Source organism: Zootoca vivipara, chromosome 3 (assembly GCF_965207765.1).
Source record: "Zootoca vivipara chromosome 3, rZooViv2.hap1.1, whole genome shotgun sequence".
NCBI lineage: Eukaryota > Metazoa > Chordata > Lepidosauria > Squamata > Lacertidae > Zootoca > Zootoca vivipara.
The window spans coordinates 23,528,221-23,554,938 of record NC_142586.1 but is presented as its reverse complement, the minus strand read 5'-3'; the positions used below and the strand labels follow the sequence as shown (position 1 = coordinate 23,554,938).

The window sequence follows — 26,718 nt, the reverse complement described above, 5'->3', positions numbered from 1 at the left end:
CATTTTTCTTCTAGTTTTTTTAAAAAAACCCTAAACAACAATGATTTAAAGATAGTAACATCTTCCACTGAGTATTGTTAGGCAAATAATAGCAATATTATTTGCATTATTTTTCTTTATCAAATGTATAAATAAGTGAACTATAATTCTCTAGAGAAAGACAAGTACTATTTATAGCATGTTTTTTAAACTTGAATTTTTTAAAAATATTTTTATTAAAGTTTTCAGGTTTCCATTTCCACATTAACATCTTTTATTATACCCATACATTCAATGACTTCCCTCTTTCCCTTCCAAGATTCCTTTAATTTACCCATAATTCCTACATATTCTTATATATCCATCTAAATCGGCTTCCCCCATCCTCATTTTACACCCTTTTAGATATGTAATACTGTTGAAATTACCTTAATACTGCCAGCGCTTTCAACTGTGTACAATTTTTTAATGGATTGCAGCCAATTAAGCCCTACTCAGACCCACTGAACTGAATGGATGTTAGATGTGATTAATTTAAGTCCATTGGGATCAGCAAGTTTACTCTGATCTTGATTGGATTGGATGCAATCATATGGAAACTCTTTATTAAGATAAGGCTGCAACCTTATCATATTTATCTGGGAGTAAGATTTATTTAATAGGGCTTATTTCTGACCAGATATACATAGTATTGTGCTGTAAACCTAATAATAACAACAACAGGGCTCCAAGGGGCCTTCTAGTGGTTCCCTTATTGCAAGAAGTTGAAGCTACAGGAAACCAGGCAGAGGGCCTTCTTGGTAGTTGTGCCCGCCCTGTGGAACACCCTCCCATCAGACGTCAAAGAGTTAAACAATTTTATGACCTTTTGTAGACTTCTGAAGGCACCCTGTTTCGAGAAGCTTTTAATGCTTGATGTTTTGTTCCTTTATATTTTGTTGGAAGCTGCCCAAAGAGGCTGGGGAAACCGAGTCAGTGGGGTACAATAATTATAATTATTAAAACAGAAAGGCTACACAAACCTTTCACTCTTCTCCCTCCAAACTGTAATTCATTCCACAAGCCTAGTTTATCCACACAGGTAAAATAAACTGAACTGAATATTTCAATTTATTTTGGTTTTTTTATATGACTTTGGAAATGCTAGTCAAGAAGAGAAAAACACCTCAGCACTTGCTCTTCATGGACTGTTGAACAGTCTGAACAATGATGAAATCAAGACAAAATCTCCCCATGTTTTACAAGAATCCAGTTGCTAATAACTTTGCAGTAATTCAAGAAGATGTAATAGTATTAAACAAAGTACCTTCTTTAATAAGTCTCCATGGGGTAAAAAAAGCTTCGTGCAATTGAAGATTAGGAAGATTTGGATCATTCTGATACTGTACGTCGAGTCTCTTTATGACTGGATGAATTGCAGCATGGCCAAAGCGAAAAGCTGCCGTAGTAAATACATTGGATACTGAAGGATTCATTGTGGGAACATAGCCTTTATAAGCACCAATGTATTGGTTAAAAGCACCTGGTCCAATGATTTTTGGTATGTAGTCTCTTAGGGTAATAATCTGGGGGGGGGGGAATAAGGGAAACCAGAATATTTCAGAGTTAATAACAATATTGTAGGAAGCCTATTGTGTGTTTGAACAAGACAAAGCCTTGCCAGATGTTGGTCTGGACTCCTTAGATATAGGGATATTCAATAGCAACAAGAGCCAAACTCATATTTATATTAGCTAGGTGCCAAATGGCTCCTAAAACCAGGGTTATAATTGCCAAAATGGAATGCCTAGATGCCATTTTGGGGCCAGACAGCTCAAAAGTTGTATTTTTCAATACAACTTTTTGGTTCCTGAATATCATTTTGATTGTGCAGATAAAACATAATGGATAGAATTCTGCAGGATGTGTGGCTGGTGTGTTAAAACAGTCAAGATCTAAGGATTCCCAGGCATGCACCTCCAGATGGTGGAGATGTCAGATGTCATCCTGGCGAGTTCCGAACATTGATTGGGGATGGGGGCCATTAATATCAGTGCCCCTTCCCTACCATGGAGAATTGTGGGAGTGATTTCCCCAGATCAAGATTAGTTCATCGGAAACTTTTCTAATAGGACGGGGAAATGAAGCCACAGCCAACCTGGACTGGAGGTGTTCAGTATACCTGAAGGAGCGTCTCGTTCTGCCTGGACACTGAGGTCCAGCGCTGAGGGCCTTCTGGCGGTTCCCTCGTTGTGAGAAGCCAAGTTACAGGGAACCAGGCAGAGGGCCTTCTCAGTAGTGGCACCCGCCCTGTGGAATGCCCTCCCACCAGATGTCAAAGAGAAAAACAATTACCAGACTTTTAGAGGACATCTGAAGGCAGCCCTGTTTAGGGAAGCTTTTCATGTTTAATTGATTATTGTATTTTAATACTTCTGTTGGCAGCCGCCCAGAGTGGCTGGGTATAAATAATAAATTATTGTTATTATTATTATTATTATTCATTGGTCTCAAAATGTTAAGGGTGTTTCACAGCATTCTTTACTGGCAATGAAATAATATTGTCTCCATGCTGATGGATCACCCAACAAAGATATAACTGTCTTTCTATTTTGTTATAGCCTGCTAGCTGACATTAAACAGAAAGTGTTCTATTATTGACCTAATGGCCCATCAGACTAACCTTTTGCAATGACCTTTATATAACGATATCCGAATCCATCTCTCTGTGTAGGCTAAGAGCTTAAGGCTGCAATCCCACATACACTGACCTGAGAGCAAGCTCCCTCGAACTTAAGGGGACTTGCTTTTGGATGCACCTGTTTAAGATTCTGATGTAAGGGAACTGTTCGTGCCATTTGAAAGTGACAAGGGAAAGACACAAACTTTTGAAGCTGCCTAACAAAGTCCTTGGGGAAACATGTCTGTTCCTTTGGGTGGCAAATGCTATCGTGGGAGGAGAAGTGACTACTTATGAGCCTTCTTGCTCCCCAGGATCAGTGCTAGAGTAGCACAAGCTGAGAAAATTGTCTCAGGTGGCAGGCATTAGCATGGCAGTGAATTGGGACCCACATCCTCAGATGTCATACTTGTTTGTCTCGCTATTGCCTGGCTATCATTAGTGTTGCTAACACTGGTCACCTACCTGCAGCCTCTAAGTTCTCTCTGCTTTGGTCTGGGGAAGGGCCAAGGGGGGGGTCCTTCCTCAGAACAGGGCATTCTGGGTGAGGTGACCAGAACAGCAGCTGCTGTGATTTGCTGCTGCAGCAGCAGCACAAGCACAAGCAGGCCGAGAATCTGCCAGCGCTTTTAATGCAGCAGCAAAACATTGGGGGGGGGGAGTAAATACGGGGAAAGGGGTGGCAGCAACAAGGAGATAAAGGAGGAGGGGTGAGCAATGGCAGGGGGAAACAGCAGTGGGTGGGTGGGTGAGTGTAGGGTGCCATAATTCTTGTTCCAGGCCTGTTGCTCCCTGCATGCTCATTCTGTATATTGTTGAATATAAAGAGATATTATGAAAATATGAAAACTCTGTACAGTACTCTAACCTCACAAAAAAATAAAAAGGAAAAGGAACCAGGCCTTTTAAAATCAGAGAAAAGGGCAATCAAAACAATCAATAGGTTGGGCTCTAATAAGGAAAGCTTACATTTGGGACTTTTTTTGAAAGTGGGAGCACGAGAGAGGTGTAGAAAAAGTGGATCAGATGGTGCTTCTCTCTCGACGTCTCCACCTCCTTCTCTCTCTCAATCTGGCTCTCTCTCCCTGGGTGGCAATGAGGCTGAAAAAAGATTCTATTTCCTAACTGTTTCAGGGGATTTTGGGATGGAGGGATGGCAGTGACGTGGGGGCTTATGTTTAACTCTTTCTAGCTTCCACTCCCTTGAAAATCACCCTCACTGGCACACAAATTCGGCCTAATTGGGGGGGGGGAGTTCTCACATGAGCTTTTTTTTCTAACTCTAATTGCCACTGAAGGGCGATTTTCAGAATGACAACATGCAGGGAGGGAAGGGGGTCACTCCTCAAAAAACTGTGGCTTCCCGGAAAATCGGCCTCTGTGCAGCAGTTGGGCTTAGGAAAAAAGGTCCCAAAAATGTGACTGGATGTTTCTCTCCCCCAACGCACCCCATCTCCTGCTCTGTAGCTTAATTGCTGTAACAGGGCCAAAGAATACTGATGCTTTAGGCAGATCTATGGGGAAATACCTATTTGTTCATAGGAATCTTCTCTCTTGTATGTAACACTGTCCAAGTCTTAAAGACTATTTGGTCACAAAATCCATTTGATAGGTCTAAATGGGTCTATCAGCAGACAATTCATAGTTATCTTCAACCCCCCCCCCAAAAAAAACCATACAGTTTGTTATAGAAATGCTGATAAGTGTACCCCTGGCAAATTCTTTTGATAATGTAATAGGCTTATTGAAGCATATAGAAAAAAGCTTATAAGAAACACTGATCAAAAGAGAGGAAATGATACATTGCGATGGAAAATATGAAAACTGCATTGCAGATTTAAGATTACATTGGACTTAATAAAGCATAATGGGATGAATATGAAGTATAGAGAACTAATAAAATACATGATAGGTTTGATATAATATGCAATAAACTGAATGGACAAATGCACCCAGTGCTTTGATACAGCGCATATTGAAAAATTCAGGCAGGGATAACGTAGTTTCATCAGATAATGTGTTTCACTCTTTTTTGGGGGGAGGGGGGTTATTTTATTTTTTAACACTGAAAAGGCAAGTTCAGACAAGCTACAAAAAGATGTGGTTCTTTCCAAGCCCTCGGTGTTCGCTCCAGAGCAGTTAAGCTTGGCTTCCTTGCCTCATTACCGGTACTTTAGCTTTCAGTTATGCTCTTTGCAAATTAACCGTGCTCAGACAGCAAAGCCTGAAATATGATAGATTATTAAGAGGCTGCCCATTGGATTTTAAGGTTCAGCTTCCCTACATAATGCCTGCCAGATCATTAGTCCTGCTGGAAGGTAGGAGCATAGATGTCACAGAGGCTCATTTGTGGAGGGCAATCAAACACATTGTTGCTGGTCCCGTTGCTAAGATGCATTCCGTTTTCCGGCAATATTTCAAATGCATTGAAAATTCCCTAGCAATACTATGGTTTTTGACAGCCAATGTGCACCCTCAGTTGTATACCTTCGTTTCTTATCAGATGTTTCTTATCAGATTGGTATTTAAAATATACCAATATATATAATTGGTATATTGGAATATAAATTGGTAATATTTAACACTTATGAATTGTATCTAACTGGAGTAGCAATTGGTTCCATCCCCATGCTGTTGTCCCATCACAAACCCAGGTAATCTGCTGTTATTTTAAAAGCAGGATTCAAACTAATTAGAGCGGAATGACCTGCCTTCAATTCTGGGCACCTTCCATATCCCACATATACAGTAATACCTTTCTGCAGCTTGAAATACGGCTTCACATATTGATGGGGTAATCACTATCATGTATGGCACCAGTTGCTCCTGGGGTGGCAGGAAATTGAACAACTGGCTGCATCACTAGCATGATCTGGCTGTCCCTTAAAATTAGATGTCTCTGTTTCAACGCAAGATCCCCAAGAGTCCCTACAGTGCAGAGCTACTCGCACTGGGCACAATTTAAGACTGTGCCTTACTACCAAAGGGAATGAAAAGGACACATCCGTATTCAGCCAGCCTTTGTTGCAAGAAATGGTCTGTATTGTGCCGTGGAGACATTCAGTCCAGCTAAGAAAAATAAAATAAAACACACAACTTTCACCCTAACAATATAGCTTTGTGACCTGAATTGAGCAGATCTACTGAAAATAAGGGGAAAGGATTAGAAATTGAAAGTCTGCAAGCAGCCAGCCCTCCTCTTCGGTGGCATCATCTGTGGAAGTGCCTTGGAAGTTAAATATGTCTGAGCAGGAAGAACAAACAGAGGACTGGTTTTGACTTCTTTAAAAAAAAAAAGAATTGAATGAGATACGAGAATGAAGCTAAGATTGCATCTGCAGTAGATGTCTTTCCTGATGGAAATGTGTAAATTAAGTTTGAGCTGCATGCAGCGATAATGGAGTGCTGGAACATCGGTATCAGTGCAGTCCTCAAGAGCTCAATGCAGATATAGTCCTCCAAGGAAACACCAAGCCCAAGAGGATGCCATCGTGGTTAGTGAGCAGAGGCAAGGCAGCTTTTAGAGGCAAGGCGGCTTCCTTCAGGAACTGGAAGCCTTGCCCAAAGGAGAATAAAAAGGAACAGGAAAGAAATGCAAGCAAACAATAAAGTTACTGCCTGAAGTCTGGGACACAAAATGGGGAGACCTGGGTTCAAATCCTTTCTGTGATTCTTTAGAGGTGCTTTAGCAGTGAATGTCCTGCACTGGTATTAGGCTGGACTCGATGACCTTTGAGGTCCTTTCCAGCTCTGTGATTCACTTTTCTGATTTAGTACTAGGTTGCCTTTCTAACAGCATGGGGAATGTCTAACTGGGTGTGACACAGAGATCTGGGCACTTGCTATCTTTCCATTTTAATGTCCCCCATAAAGAAAATAGTGATATTGCCTTCACGAGGTATTTTTTTATGTGTGGGTGTATGGATGGGGGAAAAAAACCAATAGTGCTGTATAAATCCTTGCTAATGATATTTTCCCAGAGGAAAAAAAATATTTTCAATTGCCTCTGTTCTCAGAACATCTAAATCTTTCTTTAAAAAGTCTACAAAAGTTCACTGTTAAAGCTTTGACTTTCCAGTTTTGCATATTAGTGTACCAAACAAAACAACACCTTTCCTTTTTCTATATCTGCTCTCTCTTTCTCAGCCTCCTACAATATCCCCTCCCCCCCAAGTTTATAGCTGCTTGGAAAGAACTCTTAGAGTGTAAACGCATGGGCAACCTCAACTGTGGAGGCTGCTGATGCTCTAAGTAGCCGAGTTGCATATAGAGTTGGCATGTGTGTCCCTGAACTGGCTAAATCCACTCCAAATCATTTCTAATGTGCCATAGGCTGATCTCATTAATCTCTGATACTCAGACAGATGATGAGTAGCCCAGAGTCATACACAGAAAATGCCTTTTGGAAATTATTTTGTCTGAGGGCAGAATGTGTCTGATTCCAAGACACTAACATTTGAGTGCCCAGAAGCCTAGTGCGCATTGGGTTTTTTCTTTTTCTTTCCAGATTTGTTCACTGCTAACTACTGCCAAAAAGCCATTCTGAGCCTTTCAAGGCAATTATTTTTAAAGCAAACAGCACATTTAAGACAGAGGGACTTGCACAGTGCGTGCGAGGAAGCTGTAAGGGAGACTAATGTTCAGGGTCGTTAAGAGATTTTTATTTAAGATTAAATGGAGTGTGCAATCTTTTTGTATTCTAATTAGAATTCTCACATAGAAATGTGAACAGCTTCATAAAGAGCATAACTTAGATGGTCTGATGCCCAGTTCCAAATGAGAGATGCAGGAATAACGTTTGTTATACAGTATATATTTTTTGCCATTAGGGGCATATTTCTCTTCACAAAGGCAACTATATTCCAGTTGCCCAAAGTCAAAATCTGCTTTTGGGAACATGAATCAGGACTGCCAGAAGCCTTAACCAGGTATTCTGATCTTGGACTCAGCTATGCAGCAGCAAATAAAGCATTTTAAGTGTGTTGTAAAGTGCATTATACAAATGTGACACCCGATGGCAATGGTGAGCTATGGCAAATTCAATATATTTTTCAAAACTTTTTTTTCAATTTCCCCCCCACGTTTTTCATACGTGTCTAGATTCCACCCTTCTCTTCCTGTATATCATTGTAAGATGGAAGGAACATTCCTCCTCCTGTTGCAATACTATTTCTTCTCCTACTGTCCTCCATTTGTTGGGGTGCAGAACTTCTGCACTGCAGATCCTTTTCTGCTTGTGGAGGATCTCTGTGCCATTTACAGCCCTGATCGTCTAGTTTAAGGCCTTGTCTATCAATGCCCCAGAATAAGCTGATAGATTTTTAAGGTGGAAACACGACTACTGCCTGGAATTATAGGTGCACAGTCACATGCTCCAATGATCCTCTGTGTAGAAAAACCATCTCTACAAATAGAAAACCTTGCTTTCTGATCTGCAAATGAACTTTTCACACTCGAGGTCACCTGAAAAACCTCTTCCCTGAAGCGGCACAGTCCTCTCTATCACTTTAAGATTCAGCTGCCTCATTTCAGTGCATGTGTAAGCCAGGCCTGAGCATTACCCACTACAGTTGTACCTCGGAAGTCGAACAGAATCTGTTCCAGAAGTCTGTTCAACTTCCAAAGTGTGACTTCTGATTGGCTGCAGAAAGTTCCTGCAGCCAATCAGAAGCCGCGGAAGCCCTATCAGATGTTTGGCTTCCAAAAGAATGTTCGAAAAACGAAACACTCACTTCCGGGTTTCGATCATTCGGGAGCTGATTTGTTCGGGAGCCAAGGCATTTGAGATCCAAGGTATGACTGTATAGGTTTTGTATAAGAGGTAGGGCAGCTACTTGCGCATTGCCCCCAAATAGAAAGTACAGTATTAGAAGAGGACAAAATATTAATCAGATTTGCACAGGTTAATTTAGATGTATAGGTGCAAATTTAGAAACAATTATTATGATTTAAAGAGAAACACAATCATCCAAAAATAGTGAAAAAGATTGTGGCCAGGTGACCTGTATCCAGTCCACTGTCTAGAAGCAAAATGTCATCAACTTCTAGGCACTGTAAATGCAAGAAACCAATTGGATTCCACCCATGTTCTCTAAGTTACTCATGCTGCAGGCTAGCGTTGCCATATTCCAAGAAGTAAAATTTCGGACACAAAAATTGTTCAGCTTTATTGGGGGAAACGAAACTTTCCCCTTGTTGAGCAACCCTAATCCAGGCTCATGTAAGCAGCTGGAAAAAGAGAAATAGGATTCCTTCACAAAGCGGCATATGTATATGTGTGCAATCTACCCTTCTAATTTTTCATCTTGCTTCATGTGGTTAAAAGGCGTTAGAGGCAAAGCGTTTGTGCACCGTAAATCTCAAAATCTCTTTTTAAGGAGTGCAGTTACTTGCCTACAAAATGCAATTTTGCAAACTATGCCCCCAAAGAACTGTAAGGTAGAACTATAAAGTGGAACTATAAAGAGAAGTTCTCCAAGATAAAACACACAGGGCAGCAGAACTGGCCAGAAAAGAAATGAGAGAAAAATGAAAGCATAGACTTAAGAGATGAAACAAGCTAAGTACTCCCCACCCCTATTCAAATAGTTGGAAACTCTGTAGACAAGGAGGATAAAGCTCATGGATGATATGCCTGCTAGGTTCTATCTCCAGCGTTGGAGTTAGTGTAGGTCTCTGAATACCAGTTGTTATGCTCACGTCCTGCTTTTGGGTTCCCCAGAAGTATCTAAGTGGCCACTGTGAGAACAGGATGCTATATTAGAATAGACTTTGACCTGAAACATCATGTGTCTTCTTACATAAAAGGGGAAAGGGTCACAATCAATCAATCAATCAATAATAAACCTTTATTACTGTCACGACACCACCTGTGTGCAGTGAAATTAAATGAGCCCCCCCCCCATACACTCAGTCTTGTTCGCACTCTGTGTGCTTGCCGGAAGTCAATTGCACCACTATTCCCCCCCCCCCATTCAGCAGCCCAATAGCCCATGGATAAAAACTGTTCTTTAACCTGTTGGTGCGGCTGACTATACTTCCGTATCTCCTGCCTGAAGGTAGGAGATTAAAGAGGTGCTGGCCGGGGTGTGAGTCATCCCTGAGAATTTTCCTCGCTATCCTGAGGCAGCGGTCTCCTGTGATGTCATCTAGCTAACTCAGGGGACAGTCCATGATATCATGTCCTGTATTCACCACCCTCTGTAGGGACTTCCTGTCCGTGGCTGTCAAACCATTGTACCACACTGTAATACAGTATTAAAGGACACTTTCTATTGTTGACCGGTAGAAAGAGATCATCAATTTTTGTTTGACATTGTTCTTACGCAAGACCCTGAGGAAATGGAGTCTCTGTTGGGCCTTCCTAACCACCTGGGTTGTATTGATTTTCCAAGTGAGGTCTTCATTAAGGTGAACTCCCAGGAATTTAAAGGAAGAGCCTCTCTCCACACAGCCCCCCCCCCGATATATAATGGGGCTAGCTTCCTTTCAGAGGAAGAAAGTCCAACACCATCTCCTTTGTCTTACTGATATTTAGGTGCAAGTTGTTCTCTAAGCACCATGTCGAGACTTTTTGAACCTCCTCCCTATATGCTGATTCATCTCCACCTGTAATTAGACCCATTATGGTGGTATCATCTGCAAACTTAATAATTACAGTGGATGGATCGGATGAAATACAGCCATATGTATACAAAGAGTACAGGTAGGGACTCAGCACGTATCCCTGTGGGGTGCCAGCGATGAGCTTCAGAGAGGTAGATGTAGCAGGCCCAATCCTCACTATTTGTGTGTGATCCCTCAGAAAGTCTTTATCCAATCACAGATGGTAGAAGCATTTTAATAAATAATAATAATAATAATAATAATAATAATAATAATATTTATACCCCGCCCATCTGGCTGGGTTCCCCCAGCCACTCTGGGTGGCTTCCAACAAAACATTAAAATACAAAAATCCACCAAATATTAAAAGCTTCCCTAAACAGGGCTGCCTTAAGATGCCGTCTAAAGGTCTGGTAATTGTTGTTCTCTTTGACCTCTGGTGGGAGGGCATTCCACAGGGTGGGTGCCACTACCGAGAAGGCCCTCGGCCTGGTTCCCTGTAACTTGGCTTCTCGTAGCGAGGGAACCGCCAGAAGGCCCTCGGCGCTGGATCTCAGTGTCCGGGCAGAATGATGGGGGAAGAGACGCTTCTTCAGGTATACTGGACCGAGGCCGTTTAGGGCTTTAAAGGTCAGCACCAACACTTTGAATTGTGCTCGGAAACGTACTGGGAGCCAAAGGTCCACCAGCTTTTTAATAAGAATGTCCCGAAGGATGATATTAAAAGCTGAGCTATAATCAATAAACAGCATTCTGACATAATTCACCGGTCTCTACAGATGACTCGCTGCAAGGTGAAAATCTGCAGTTGGAAGAGTCATTATGCATACAAGTTGTCTGTGTGCAGGGCAGAGGTGCCAACTTGAATAAAATATTGGAGGAGCCTTGTATTGATCACAAGATGTGGCACATACAGAAACTATTTGAATGACAATGCTCATTAACTCTGGGGGTCTGGCCCCCTCAAATATTTTATTGTGGGGCCTGAAGGAACCTTGGCCCCTAGGAGTTGACTAATAGGGTGCAGGGTGTGTGTGCAGAGTGACTTGGGACAACAGGCAGCTTGCAGATAAGAGGGCACAATGATGGGATCGGTGCCTACTGGTCCAAACCCACGTCAACACTTCTTTTGTGCATTGGCTTAGTGCTCTGGGGCCCTGAAAAGAGCAGTTGATATGCATGGCCCAAATTGCATCTCCAACTGAACAAGGGCAGGAATAGTGGGCATAATCTTCCCATGTTTATTTACCCAAACACACTTTGTTATTTGTATGGTGTCAGAATCAAAAAGTATGATGCACAACAACATGCAGGTAAATGTCAGCTTACCTGATGCAGCGCGCCAACGATTTTGCGGGCCTCTTGATAGACAGTTTCAGGACTCCAGTGAGGGTTGACTTTCTTCAGCGCTTTTGCCAGGCGGTTGTGCTCTCGCAACCAAAGTGTATGCATAGCTGCTAGGGAAGGGACTTCACTAGCTCGACTGTCTCCCGCCATGAAGCATTCAACCCTCTCTTCTTTGTCTGCCTTGGGATCTTGAGCGCAAGGGGAAGGCACCTGGGCCACAAAAGGAAGGTATTCGCGGCCATTGTCAAAATACCGCATGTTTATTCTCAGGAGGCCCTCTTCGCTTGTCAGGTTCCTCAGTTTGTTCTCTGTTGCAGGTGTGCTGCCATAAACAGTTGATGCATCAAGGAAGGAGGTGAGGCTATTAATCTGTTGCCTTGGATTTAAGACAGAGAGGTTTCCTATGAGAAATCCTTGGTGACCAGTGGCACATGCAGGGGATGAGCGGTAAAATGGCAGGCAGTTCAGACTCGTGGAGAACGTATCATTGGCAAAAACCTGTGGATTAAGTAAAATACCTTTTGTCAGGGAATATAGTGCACCTGCCTCGTGGATGGAGCAGATTGATTAATTTTATTGGTGAAGCATGTACAAACCGTAACGTATTGGAGCATCTCCACCCCCATTGTTCTTCCCGGACCCTTCTGGCGGTTCCCTCGTTGTGAGAAGCCAAGTTGCAGGGAACCAGGCAGAGGGCCTTCTCGGTAGTGGCGCCTCCCAGGAGATGTCAAAGAGAAAAACATCTACCAGATTTTTAGAAGACATCTGAAGGCAACCCTATTTAGGGAGGCTTTTAATGTTTAATAGATTACTGTATTTCATTTTTCTGTTGGAAGCCGCCCAGAGTGGCTGGGGAAACCCAGCCAGATGGGCGGGGCATTATTTATTTATTTATTTATTATTTGGTTGGGTGGAATTCCCTGAACCACCTCAGCAGTCTGACACAACTCTTGCTGATGCACATGTGGCTGAACTCTTAGGGCTGCTTCTTATGGTGTATCGTGTATTCAGATAGAGATCCCTGTGCACCCATTGGATTAGATCTCTGAGTGGAAGGCCTCTTTCATTTTCATGACACATCAGTTGTTAAGGGAACAGGGGCATGTGCACAAATCACACCTTTCCCCCTTGCACTTGGCATAAGGCAGTTTAATGCCCTTGTTTGGAAACAACAGATCCTTTTTGTTGTTACTGTTAAACAGTTGGGAATCAGAAACCCCTGCCAATTGACGGAGGCTCTATAGGCAAATTTAAGGAATATATTGATGATGATGATTATTTTTTGCTGTTTTGCTGGTCTGATTGTGTCCTATTTTATAGTTCCGGGTCTTTATTTGAAATTAATTCAATGGAAAATCTGCAGAGTTTCAATTAGGCATCAATTAATACACCATCAATACATAATCACTCAAAGGGCCCCAATGTTTTAATGGATACAGATATCATATGCAGTTTCACAACATATGGGTTCTGTTTTTAAAAGCTGTTTTTTGTGGGGTGAGGGGGAAGAGTTAAAATATGAGAATACATAGGGTGTTGGTCTTGTAAATACATGTATTGTAAATGACAAAGTGGTTGAACAGGCATAATTGGGATAAGGCGGCCCTTCAAGCAAGCTGTTCCTGAGCTGCTAAGGGATTTATAGTAATACTTTGAATTTGACCCAATAACAAATTGACAGCCAGTGTCGATCTCTGAGCAGAGGTGCACTATGCTGACACCTGTCTCAGCTACAACCAAGGCTACCTAGGTCTCCAGGGACGAAGCTGGAACCAGAAGCCAGCTGGCTAATAATAATAATAATAATAATAATAATTTATTTGTACCCAGGCCATCTGGCTGAGTCTCCCCAGCCACTCTGGGCGGCTCCCAATCAAATATTAAAACAATACAGCATTAAATATTAAAAACTTCTCTAAAAAGGGCTGCCTTCAGATGTCTTTTAAAAATAGGATAGCTGCTTATTTCCTTGACATCTGTTGGAAGGGCATTCCACAGGGCGGGTGCCACTACCGAGAAGGCCCTCTGCCTGGTTCCCTGTAACCTCACTTCTCGCAGCGAGGGAACCGCCAGAAGCCCCTCGGCGCTGTATTTCAGTGTCTGGGCTGAACGATGGGGCGGAGACGCTCCTTCAGGTATACAGGACTGAGGCCATTTAGGGCTTTTAAAGTCAACACCAACACTTTGAATTGTGCTCAGAAACGTACTGGGAGCCAGTGTAGATCTCTCAACAGATGCTGGAAAGGAGAGAATGAAAGCAAGGTGTTGGGAGGGTAGACCTGCGTGTACACATGGTCGTCCTACAACCCCTAAGCTAACCTGGTGCCCTTAGCGGCAGGGAAGGTTGCTATTCTGCTACCGGTGTTGAAGTAGGCGTCTGTGCACAGAATGGGAGATGATGGAACTCCATATCGTCCTTTGCCTACAAAGGAATCAAATAGTCTTCGGGAGGCTCTGTTGCCCCTACCCATTTTGTCTGAAGTTTAGCAACACATCACCTAATGTAATGAACCATGACAAGGCGTGACAAGAAAAATGTGTCATTCCCTCATTGGGCAGCCCTCAATGAGAACTCTCAGTTGTGAAATTCAAAGGATAACCAAACTTTGGAAAGAGGACAAATTTTCTCTGCCATTATGTACGATTGTTAAGGAAGGCTTGGTACTTTTCAATACAGTTTGCTAAAATAACCCCTCAAGGGAAACCTCTGCAGTGCTTTGATAAAGAAAAAAAGCACCAGCTTTGTAGAGATTGCTGACCTAATCCACCTTTTCTTCTGTTTGCTGTTGAGAGTAGGTTTTTTTTAAAAGCATATACAGTACTCTAGAAGTCAAGATAAGCTCTATAAACCCCTATATTAATCTTGCAGGTATCATATATTACATTATAAATGCATCAAATCTGTTCCATGTTCAAGGTGCTATTAATAAACAAAAAGGGGCTTTTAAATTTGTGTTAATGCAGGTGGAGAAAAACCAGACTGAATGGGGGAAATGCCAGGCACATAGAGAGGAAATCTGAGATTTAAATGAGATGATGAGGGCTGAAGGATACTTGTAATGGAGCTTTAAAATCTGTGGCTTAATGACATTTTTTTCCACATTATTCAATAGGCCCTGTTGGTTTGCTTTTTATTTTTCTTTCTAAAATAGCACTGAAAACTCATTACTGTGGGGAATGCTATCAAGGAGGCTATTATGTTAAATACTTGCTTATCTTCTAAGCTGATTAAAACTTGTTTGATTAATAAATGCTCCCACTTCTTTGCTCATTAGTTTAGTGGAAACAGTTCCAAGGAGTGATCCTTTATTTTGACAATGAATATTTCTCTGGTTAATCGTGGCCTTTATTGCCTCTGTTGTGTAATCAAGTGTTTTCTTTGCTTGATGTTCCCCTGGTGCAGTGTTTGCCTCCTTTATTAATTTGGTTGTTTAGATGCATATTATTTTCCCCTTCAATTGAAGGGAAGGAATTTTTTAGGATCCAATGTACCTCCATTCCCCCAGCTGAAAATAAGCCTAAGCCCAGGTAACTCCCATTGCTCATATCCATCCCTCTTTCATTCTTCTCTTCCTTTCCTCTCCTGCCTTTCCCAATTTAAACTGTACATTCCTCAGAGCCAGAGCACCATGTGAATCTATGGCAACACTTTTCCTACTATTGCTTGGTATGGTTATATTGGATTATATATTCTTTTGAACCACTGTTTGTGACATAGAATCTGAATAAATTCACCATTTAATTTAATTTCTTAGTGAACTAAGGCAAAAAGGTTCTTGCAACACACCAAGTGGCAGCAGGGGGTGGGGCAGGAATCTGTCAGTTTTTGTTTCTCCCCGTTTCTCGTTTTCCCATTCTTAAGTTCTCTACATTTCTACATCTGTTTGCTCATTTTGTTTTTTAAAAGTCCTCCTGAAAGCTCACCAGCATTTTAGTGCAGATTTCTCCTAATATACATCTGTATGCAATTTTGCCCCAAATACACATTTCTGCAAAGCAATTTCCCCTAATGCAATGCATTTTGTATGTTATTACCCCTTCATTGTTTTAATTTATAGCATTTGTACAATGATTTGACCACCCTAAATTGCTCTGGAATAAAATTCCCAGATCTACACATCTTCACTTGCTGGATTTCTTGTTCTCTTATTTTCCATTTCCCTAGTTTCCAACCTTTGTAAAAGAGCAGATTTTCGTCTTCTCGTAGTTTATAGAAAGTTTGTTAATTCCACAGTAGAGACTCAGGGAAAGTATAAGACGTTTCAAACCCAAGCTCGTTAATGATAGTAGGACTGTGTCATCTGCGTATAATAAAAGAGGAACAGGCTTCTGGTTGAGTTTGGGGGCGTGCGATTCTATTTTTTGGAGGTGTTCTGGGAGATCTGATAAAAATAGATTAAATAGAAAGGGGGCAAGATTACACCCTTGTTTTACCCCTTTCATATTAGGGATATCAGACGAGAGGTGACCTTTAATGTTGAGTTTAACTTGACAGATTTGAAAGAATATAAACTTTGTATTAAAATCTATAGGCGTTGATCAATTCTTAGCTCTACAAGTTTCTTCCACAATTTTGCACGATCAACTGAGTCAAAGGCACCACGGAAATCTACAAAAGCTGCGTAAATCTTAAATTGCTTTGGGGATCTATCTTTTTCGACCAAATGTGTAAGTATAAGGCAATGGTCTAAAGTAGAGCAACCTTTAAAGTTAAAGGGGCCCCTGACCATCAGGTCCAGTCGTGTCCGACTCATCTCACTCTATAGGCCGAGGGAGCTGGCGTTTGTCCGCAGACAGCTTCCGGGTCATGTGGCCAGCATGACAAAGCTGCTTCTGGCAAACCAGAGCAGTGCACGGAAATGCTGTTTACCTTCCCGCCGGAGCGGTCCCTATTTATCTACTTGCACTTTGATGTGCTTTCGAACTGCTAGGTGGGCAGGAGCTGGGACCGAGCAACAGGAGCTCACCCCGTTGCAGGGATTCGAACCGCCGACCTTCTGATCAGCAAGCCCTAGACTCTGTGGTTTAACCCACAGCGCCACCTGGGTCCCTTTAGAGAAACCTATTTGTTCCTTCCCTGGTAAATTTAGGTTTTTTATCCAGATGAGATGTTTAAATGAGAGGTGCTTGGCATAGATTTTTCCTATGACTGATAATAAGCTCATCAGTCTATAGTTCTTTGGTTTGTTTGGGTCGCCATTTTTAAAAATTGGAATAATTATTGATCTAAGCCATATTTCAGGCAGGATTCCATGTTTATCAAAGAGAGTAAATAATTGAGCTAAGGGTTCTGCCCACCAGTCTATGTACGTCTTAAATAATTCTATCGGTAGTCTGTCTGTTCCAGGTGATTTCCTTGATTTAAAGCTTCTAACTATCCCCCTGATTTCCTCCTCTTCGACCCTTGGCCACTCCTTCAGTCTGTTGATTTTATTATCTATGGCCTCGTTTCCTTTTGATTTACTATGTAGATCATTAAATACGGATATAAAGTACTGGAACCATTTAGATTCTCTAATTGATGAAAAATTTAATTGATTGTTGGTTTTCAGATCTCCATACACTAGCATCCAGAACGCTTTGTTGTTTTTGCTTTGTAATTGTAACCATTTTTGAGTAGCATATTTTTGTTTCTTTTCTTCTTTTCTTTTTTCATCTAAATAGGAGAGTTCTAATTTAGTAATTTAGTACGATTATTTTTGAAGGCTTGGTGCAATTTTCTTTTAAGTTGAAAGCATTCAACATCAAACCAAGGGCTAGCGCTGTATTTAGGTATCCAGATTTTAGGTGGGGTGTTAAGTTCTGCGAAGATTTGAAAAATTTCATTATATATTTTCAAAATGTTCCTATGGGGATTAGTGTTCTTTAAATTTAATAGCACCTGTTTTCACAAGTTAGCTGTAAGTTTTTGGCCCACTGCTACACTCATTTCCTGGGACTATTTTAGTTGGGTCATTTGTTTATATTGGCAAGGTCCTAGGATGTTACAATTAATTATTTTAGTTTCCAACTTTAAATTGATAGACAGCAATAAAGGTTGATGATTGCTTTCAGTACGCATTCCAATTTTGAAATCCGTGATCAGATTTACAATATTATTTGTTTATGTCCTTACTACTATGTTCCTTTTTAAGTGACATCAAACATGCTTCATGTTTTCTTGTTCTTGCAACCTATAACATCTTACAGTAGTGTATTTACATGAAGCCATTTCCTCTGCACAGCACCATACCAGAAGGAAATCTCAGCTTGTCTATTACAAGGGGAAAATATAGGGGCATAACCTTGTGCCTGAAAGTTTTCCCTTCTGTGGCTCATTGCAGTTCATTGGGCAAATTGGGTTAGAGATGGTGCATACGAGCCGAAACATAATGCCTTATTCTCCCCACCCTCAGTGATCCTGACCCAAATAAGCCCCTCCCCTGGATACTTCTTTTTTTCTAGGAAAGAAAAATAGATGTGGCATTCCAATCACAGAACCACTGTGAAACATCATCCTACATTGAACCCATACCCTATGTGATCCAACTTTCTCTGCCTTTGTTTTAGAAACTGTGTTTCGTATTAAAAGCAGTCAGTGTATCTGATGAAGTGTGCATGCACACGAAAGCTCATACCAAAATACAAACTTAGTTGGTCTTTAAGGTGCTACTGAAGGAATTTTTTAATTTGGTTTCGACTCAGACCAACACAGCTACCTACCTATAACTAAACCTATGTGATCTGTAAGGGAAAGTGTAACACCAATCCTTGCAACAATCGTGTGTGCTCTTTTATAATACCTAGGAGTCAACATCAATGCTCAAAAAATGTGCTCTGAGGAATTACAGGACCAAAATGAACTAGGCTCCTTCTTTGTAGTTCACCTCATTTCCCAGTGCTAACTCATAAGAAGAAAAGCTCTGCCAGATAAGATTAAATGAATTTAAAGACTTCAGTGCACATGGAAAGGTGTATCAGGCTACATTTTCAACCTGCATACCTTCATCTGAATACCCGAACAGAACCCCAATACATATAACTAGACACATGCGGGGCTCTGTCTACACAATTGTCATTGCAAACACAAAGTAACCAATTGTATAGACCAGAGATGGGCAATCTGTGGCCCCCCAGATGTTGCTGGACTTCTAACTATTCCCTGTCAGGGGCTATTGGGAGTTGGAGCTTGGCAATATGTGGAAGGCTACAGGGCAAGTACAGCTGTATGCAAGAGGACCTCTACAGACACTAACATGATCTATGGATCCTAGGGTAGTACCTTGCCTAAACTAGTGGCCTTCTAGGTGCCTCCTGCCTCCTTCTTTGGCAGAAAGATAACAACCCTCCTCAGTTATATGATGAAGTCTATCAATAAAGAAATACTTCTAGAACAGAATTTTAGCTCTGCTAAAAACGACCCACCTGACCGTAGTTTTTCACATCGAAGAGTTAGAGAGCAGATCCTCTGCTTAAAATTAGAGGCAGTATATTCACAGGATGTTTCATACTGAATCATTAGAAGAAAATATTTCCAGCTATGTAATTGTATTTATCACCAAGGCTATTTTAAATAAAATATAATTACGACGCTGACTTTTTTTAAATTAATTACTGCAGAGGCCATCAAATAGCTGCCAGCTATTAAAATATCTCTCTGAATTGTAATTATCATACTCAAGAGGGTTCTTCTATTTTGAGAAAAGAAATCCGTTGCTCAGAGGGATGTTTCTTCTTCTCAATCCTCAAGAAACGAACGTAAATAAATGAAGGTTGAAAAACAAACCCTAAAACACAAATTGTTCAAAGGGGCAGATAATCCATTTAATTGCATTGGGCACATTTAATAGAACTGACTGGTTTCTTGTGATTTGAATAATATGTTTTAATGCTTTTTAAAAAATGAAAAATTGAAAAAATGCATATTTGTTATTAAGGTAAGTTGCAGCTTTGAAAAGTGGCTTAGGTCACACCCACAACAAACATTTAAAGCAGTCTTGTACCAATTTAACAGTCATGGGTTCCTCCAAATCAGGCATCCCCAAACTCGCCCCTCCAGATGTTTTGGGACTACAACTCCCATGATCCCTAGCTAACAGGACCAGTGGTAAGGGATGATGGGAATTGTAGTCCCAAAACATCTGGAGGGCTGAGTTTGGGGATGCCTTCTCCAAATAATCCCAGGAACTGTAGTTTGTTAAACGTGCTGGGTATTGTAGCTCTATGAGTGTTAAACTACAGTTCCTAGGATTCTCTGTTATAAACAAATAAATAAATTGTCACCACATCTGATGGATGAATGTTCATAGAACAATAGAATCATAGAATTGGAGAGCTGGAAGGGACCCTGAGGGTCATCTAGTCCAGGCACCCCCAAACTCGGCACTCCATATGTTTTGGGACTACAATTCCCATCATACCTGACCACTGGTCCTGTTAGCTAGGGATGATGGGAGTTGTAGTTCCCAAACATCTGGAGGGCAGAGTTTGAGGATACCTGATATAGTCCAATCACCTGTAATGCAGGAATCTCAACTAGATCACACATGACAGATGACCATTTGTATGTTTGCTGTCTGCTGTCCTTAATTCTGTGGCTCTTCTTCCTCAGAGCTCATCTCCTCTGTCCTGAAAGCGTAGTTCAAATCCACCAGCTCCTCCCTCAAGCAATGTCCCATCATGCTTTACTCAGATGAGTGCCTGATATAGCACTGGCTCAGCTTTGAGGTTCAGAGGAGGAAAAAAACCTGCTTCTGCCTGCTTGTTCACTCTCATTATCATATCAAAAACCTGCCCCTTGAGGAGTTTTGCAAGACACAAATGAGTGTGGGGCTCATTTCCCCCACAGGAACTGGAGAGGTGGAACGGACCTCAAAGGTCATCCAACTCCCTGAACAGCACAGGAAAGCCACTACAACATCATTCCTGGTAGGTGGCTATCTGCTTAAAAACATCCCACAAAGAAGAGTCCACTGCCTTCTAGGACAGTCCCTTCCACTATGAAACACCTTGTAACCATCAATAAGTTATTTCCGTCTTAACTGGGACTGTATTAAAAAAAATCCATCCTTTAATTAGTGTACCAAGTGTCTTTCAGGACACTAGCAAAAACTAGCTTGACCTAAGATACAAAGGAGTCTTGTGAACATCATGTGGCATAATTGCTCCATAAAGTTTCATAAATACACATTGCTATACACTTTCCCCATTGGAATAGGTTCATCTGACTTTCTCTGCCTTTGTTTTAGAAACTGTGTTTCGTATTAAAAGCAGCCAGAATTTGCAGTCAATATTATTATGCCGATGACAGTCACAATACACAACTTAGAATGGTCACGTGCATTTCAACCCCCACACCTGACAGGATAGCACACTGCCTATGAAGGAGAGAAAAACACCTCCCAAAATGTTTTAGAAAAATCTTTCTGGATGCTCCTGTTAGACAGGTGGCGGCACAATGAGGTGCCTCTTTTGTTAGCTAAGCTAACCGTGGAGTTAAGTCTTCCTTGTGCAAAGTAGGGGGCATACAAGCTATAGATATATGACCACCACCAACAGCATTTGCAATTTCCTTCCACAGTACAGTTGCTACATTTTACACAGCAGAAGCCCACACCCATCAGACTTCATATGAGCCTACCTAAATGGACAGTAATTTTGTAATACTCAATCTTGCGACATACTGAAGGTAGGACAATAATCCTTGCAGCGATTTCTTAAATGAGTGATATTCATTTATGTGCTACCTGCTTTGAAAGGAATCCATGCAGCTATTTCTTAAATGAGTGATATTCATGTATGTGCTACCTGCTTTGAAAGGAATCCATGCAGCTATTTCTTAAATGAGTGATATTCATGTATGTGCTACCTGCTTTGAAAGAAATGGGACAACCTATATGTGCAGGAGATCCTCATATGCATGGGGGAAATAATTTATAGTTTATGGTGCAATTACAGTCATACCTCGGTTTGTGACCGCAATCCGTTCCGCGGAGCCGGTCGCTCCCCGAATCGGTCGTTCCCTGATGCACGTTTCTGCGCATGCGCAAAGCGCCGATAGAGCGCTTCTGCACACACACACGCTGTGCAGATCGCTTCTGCGCATCCGAGCGCCGTGGAACCCGGATGTAAACACTTCCGGGTCTGCGGTGGTCGGAAACCGAAGCGGTTGTAAATGGAGGTGGTTGCAAACCGAGGTATGACTGTAGACATGATATTTCTTTTAAAAAACAACACCTTAATGTATAATAATAATAATAATAATAATAATAATAATAATAATAATAATCTGGCATAGATGCCTCCCTAAGCCATCTGGCATAGTAAAGTTATTTACCAGCAATAAACATTCACACTATACTTACAAAAAAGTAAGTATCTACAACAGTAGATTCTCAAAATGCATAGGCAATCAAAGTTTCCAGGCAATTTTAAAACCTAAGATGAAAGGAAGAAAGACAAATATCAGGAGGGCAAGGGTGCCACACCTGACACCAGCAGAGGAACCATCAATTGCTGACTGACATCCCTGTGGAAGGAACCTCAAACAGTGAGTTTTGCCTGACTGCAAAGAGCCCTTAGGGTGAGCTTCCAGGAATGAGTCTTGTGTATTACTGTAGCCAACTATAACCTAGGGAAATTTTTTTTCCATCTGTTTTAAATGAATGTTTGTTTGCTACTTTTTGAAGGGTGAAAAGGACAACACTTTGGTTTGGAAGAATGCCCATTTTCCAACTCTATAATTTCACAGCGTCCACTGATGGGGGAAACAAACAACAAAAACAATCTTTAGATATTCTGAAACTGTACCGTTAACAGAATGCAGTTCTGTAGTTCATTTCCCAAGTGGAGCGCTTGGCGTGGTACTTTCATCTGCCGGAATGTGCACTATGGAAGAGCATGATGATATTCCACAGGAAGAAGTAAGTCCAGGATAATAAAAAATATCTCTCTATGGAGCCTTCTTATTTGAAGCAGCAGCAAAACAAAACCTAGCCAGGATAAGTCTCTGCTTGACAATTCTTATTCTGCAAAATACCCTTGATAGCATTTCAAAAACATGGCCAGAGAAGCGCATTGCAAATAAGTACTTATTTACCAATTTGCAAGAAGCTTGCCAGATAATCTCACCTTAATTCCATACATGCCTTTAGCCTAATCAAATGAATGAAACAAAGATCCAGATCAGAAACGCCAGAGTAACTCCAAGTGTAATCATGGTGTGAGAGTTTACATTTTTGTCTGGCCCATCCCTGTTGGTACAGTGAAACCTAGGTCTGATCAAAATATTCTTAAACAGAATTCAGTTTCAACTAATAGTACACTAAAGAAACTAAATGGCGCAGTCCATTTAGGGAGGACCTGATATTGACCACCACTACATCGTGTTCTTTGATTTTTCAACAGTTAATTCCAGTTGATATGAACATAAGAACAAAACCTGCTGGATCAGGCTAAAGGCCATTAGTTTAAAATCCTGTTCTCACAGTGGCCAACCGGATGCCTATGAGAGAGAAACTCCCAAGCAGGACCCCACTTGTGATTCCCAGGTGGTACATAGTTGCTATTGAAAGCCTCCTTAAATTTGTCTAATCCTCTTCCAAAGCCTCCTTGAATTTGTCTAGTGGCCATCACCTCCTCTTGTGGAAGCAAATTCCACACAGATTGCTGTTGACTCACTGCACAGCTTTTAAGATTTCGCAGAGTGATTTTGGATTGGAAGGTAAAACTAGCCCATGCTCTTAACTGTTAGGTGCAATGGGATAAGAGATGGAGAAGCAACTGTCACCTTCCTATCCCTGTTCCCAAATAGAAATCCAGAACTGTTGAAGCAACTTTGCTTGTAGGTTGTAAAGGCTGGGTCCCTAACTGCTATGCCAGATCTGCTGGGTATGTTCACGTTCTTCGCAAGGGCCTGCAGTATGTCCAGGGTAGGTTTCTTGTCCTTGTCCATCCTAAGCACTACCAGGTTAGGAAATAGCTATATAAATGGAAGTCTCTGTGGCTCAGTAGGTGCACCTCCTCGTTCAAAGGGATTATAATTTGGCCTTTAAATTTAGGCACTATTCTGCATTGTTCTTAACTTGCATTGTACAGAAAGGGAAATTTAAAATGGAGTAAGAATTTTAATTGACGGGAAAGACTTCATGTCAAAAACAAACAATGACTAGCAGGAACTAATAATCTGGCAATAGGGAGGTTTGCTATAGTGAAGGCACTGTAAGGGGACTGTTAAGCCAGTGAAGGAGTAACCGAACACTGAATTCTTTGCTTAAGAGCTTTTGTATTCTTCAGGGGAAGGTGCTAATGGGTAGAAAGTAACTTCCAAAGGTGCCTTCTGCTTTTCAAGCAGTGTTGTTTGCCAGGAGGAGGAGGAGGAGGAGGAGGAGGAAAAATCTCCCACAGAACAGCAAATTATTGCATCCATTAATTCTAGGGATCATATTGCTTTTGACAAACACACATTTTCAAGGATAGAAAGCCCATACTAAAAACATGCAGCAGAATTACAGACTCATATATATTCTCACATACATCCTCAGAGAAGGGCCATGTAGCTCAGGGGTAGAGTATCTGCTTTCCATGCAGAATGTCTCATGCACTGGCGGAGCTTCATGCTCCGGCACTGGGGGTGGGGCTGGCACGCATTCTGGGGACGTGGCGCACCACCCGTAGGGGTGTGGCGTGTGTTCTGGGGGCGGGGCGTGTGTTCTGGGGGCGGGGCGTGTGTTCTGGGGCGGGGCACCCAGTGCAGGCGGGGGGGCAGCTGTCTTGACGCCCTCAGGATCGCGCTGCCCAGGGCGGAGCGTCCCTATCGCCCCTCCCTTTCTACGCCCCTGGTCTCATGTTCAATTCCTGGTGTTTCCAGGCAGTGCTACAAAAGACCCATGCCTGAAAAACTGGAAAGTCACTGGCCCACAGCCCCCCCTCAAAATGCCCTTCATAGCAATACATATGGACATAAGGATGTTTTTTCCTAAAGCACAACAAATTTCAAGAAGGGCTGTGGCTCGGTAGTAAAAGCATTGAGTAAAATTCCCACATTCAATTCCCAGCATCTCGTGGCTGGGGGGGGGGGAATGGTCAAGAACCACTTTCTGAAATCTTGGAGGCCTACTGCCAGTCAGTGTATACAATAGTGACCTTATACCGGTAACTGGGCATGTTCCTATGGAATAGCAGACCTGTAATGCTAACTTATTGTGGCCAATAACAACTACCGTAATTGAAAAAGGAACTCAAAGTTAGTGAATTTTGATAACACTCTGAAAATCAGTTCATTCCCAGTGAAATAATAGCTTTATAGATTGTGTTTCACTGTCTTTGCCTTCATAGGAAAATTTAAACTGAATGACCCCTTTGAAACAGAGAATTATTTGTTTCTACTTTCCTTACTGGAATGAAAAACTTGATGCAGAAGACCATAGTAATCCCCTCCCCCATCCTGATAAAACTCTTAGCTTAGCAACAAAATATAAGCATGACCTTATTTATTCTCTCATATTTTAACTACTTTTACCAACCATCATATTTTAAAGAAAACAAACCTAAAGGATACCTGTATTGGAAAACACGGACTCCTGTTTTCACATGTCAGTTGACAGTCTGCTTCTTCCAGAGAGGAAGGTCGATTTACACTCTGTGGCGTAAATGCAAGGTCATGACTGATGTATTGCCCCCACACAGTGATCATATCAGAATGTCGCTCATCTTCAGTAACAGCCTCATTAGATACCTCAATAATGTTTCTTGTCACTTCACGCACCTGGAGAAAAAAGAGTTAATTGAGTTGGCATGTGAGACACTATTTACTTTTCATTCAATAGCCATAGGGAGCGAAAGCAACCAAGAACGTACCACTTTAGCCAAAATAACATAAGTCACAAAGTTGTTCTATTTAAAAAAACATATTTCAGTTTTATTAAATTGTTAAACATGTACAACTTAAACACTCTCTTTCCCTCTCCCTCTCCCATAGCTGCCAAGTTATCCCTTTTTTAAAGGGATTTTCCCTTATGCTGAATAGGCATAACTTGGCAGCTATGCCCTCTCCCTCTCCCTCCCTCCCTCTCTCTCCCTCTCTCTCTCTCCCTCTCTCTCTCTCCCTCCCCCCCCTCTCTCTCGGCAAAGTTGTTTTGAGGCAGGGATAGGGAAACTGTGGCTCTCTGTCTTGTTGGAAACCAATCAGCCTCAGTCAGCCTAGTCAACGGTGAGGAATGATGGGAGTCAGGGCCGTCTTAAGCGGGTCGGGTGCCCTGGCGTCATGGATCGCTCTGGTGCCCCCGCCCCGCCCCTTCCCGCGGCTGGTGGGCGGGCGCAGCGTGGTTTCTGCACGGCTTCGCTGTGCAGCGCCCCCTGCCGACCTGGCGCCCCGCGCCACCCAGCCTACCCCTAGAGCCGGCCCTGATGGGAGTTATAGTTCAGTAACATCTGAAGAGCCATAGGTTCCTCAGTCCTGCTCTAAGCAGTAAACGAGAAGCCATAGGTGCCAACTCCCTGGGGCCCTGGGTGCCCAAGCACCCACAAATTCTCCATGAAGGGGCCCGGCATCCACAAATTTCACTACCAGGTCCACACACGCTGCATGGTACCCACAGCCCTGGGCAGCCACGGTCGCAGGGCCAAGCTGCCACTCCTGCAAGAAGCTTGTCTCTAATCATCTTTAGGCAGAAACAAAGGACCTTATTATGTGTTAGCTACCTTAGCGTTGCGATCCTGTGCGAATCTGCTTAGAAGCAAGTCTCATTTGTTACTGTTTAGTGGGTGGGTTTTATTTTTTCCTTAATCACATTCTCTCTTGTGCTGTGGCTCTATGCCTGGAAACTTTGTTGATGCACGGTATAGAAATCTCTTATTAAAAAATACACGTTTTAATGATTTCACAGAGTACCAACCGATGGCAATGGAAATCCATTATGTAGGAAACCGTAATTCCATCCTTTGGGCTGACTTAGTCCATCTTCATAAACTGGAGGAAGCCACCTAGCCAGAGCTGTGTTGGAGGCTCCCCATCTAGGATGTGCCCTATGCAATTAAAATGTTTTAGAATACATTTTGATACAACCACCAACATTAACTGCAGCAAGCATGTGGGCAAATATTAAAAATCTATGGGTTCATTCAGTGACAGATTTATGGAAAGCAATCAT

At 42.0% G+C, this 26,718-nt stretch overlaps 1 protein-coding gene across 1 annotated transcript in view; it reads right to left on the bottom strand.

Moving 5' to 3' along the window:
• TPO (thyroid peroxidase) overlaps positions 1 to 26,718 on the bottom strand; it is a 40,597-nt gene that overhangs the window by 6,228 nt on the left and 7,651 nt on the right. Inside the window, exons 5-8 of the mRNA XM_088665684.1 lie at positions 26,464 to 26,593; positions 25,128 to 25,334; positions 11,573 to 12,088; positions 1,286 to 1,544 (exon numbers count right to left, since the gene is read on the bottom strand). Of these exons, the coding sequence (XP_088521810.1) occupies positions 1,286 to 1,544; positions 11,573 to 12,088; positions 25,128 to 25,334; positions 26,464 to 26,593 (1,112 nt within the window). The remainder of the gene's footprint in view (positions 1 to 1,285; positions 1,545 to 11,572; positions 12,089 to 25,127; positions 25,335 to 26,463; positions 26,594 to 26,718) is intronic.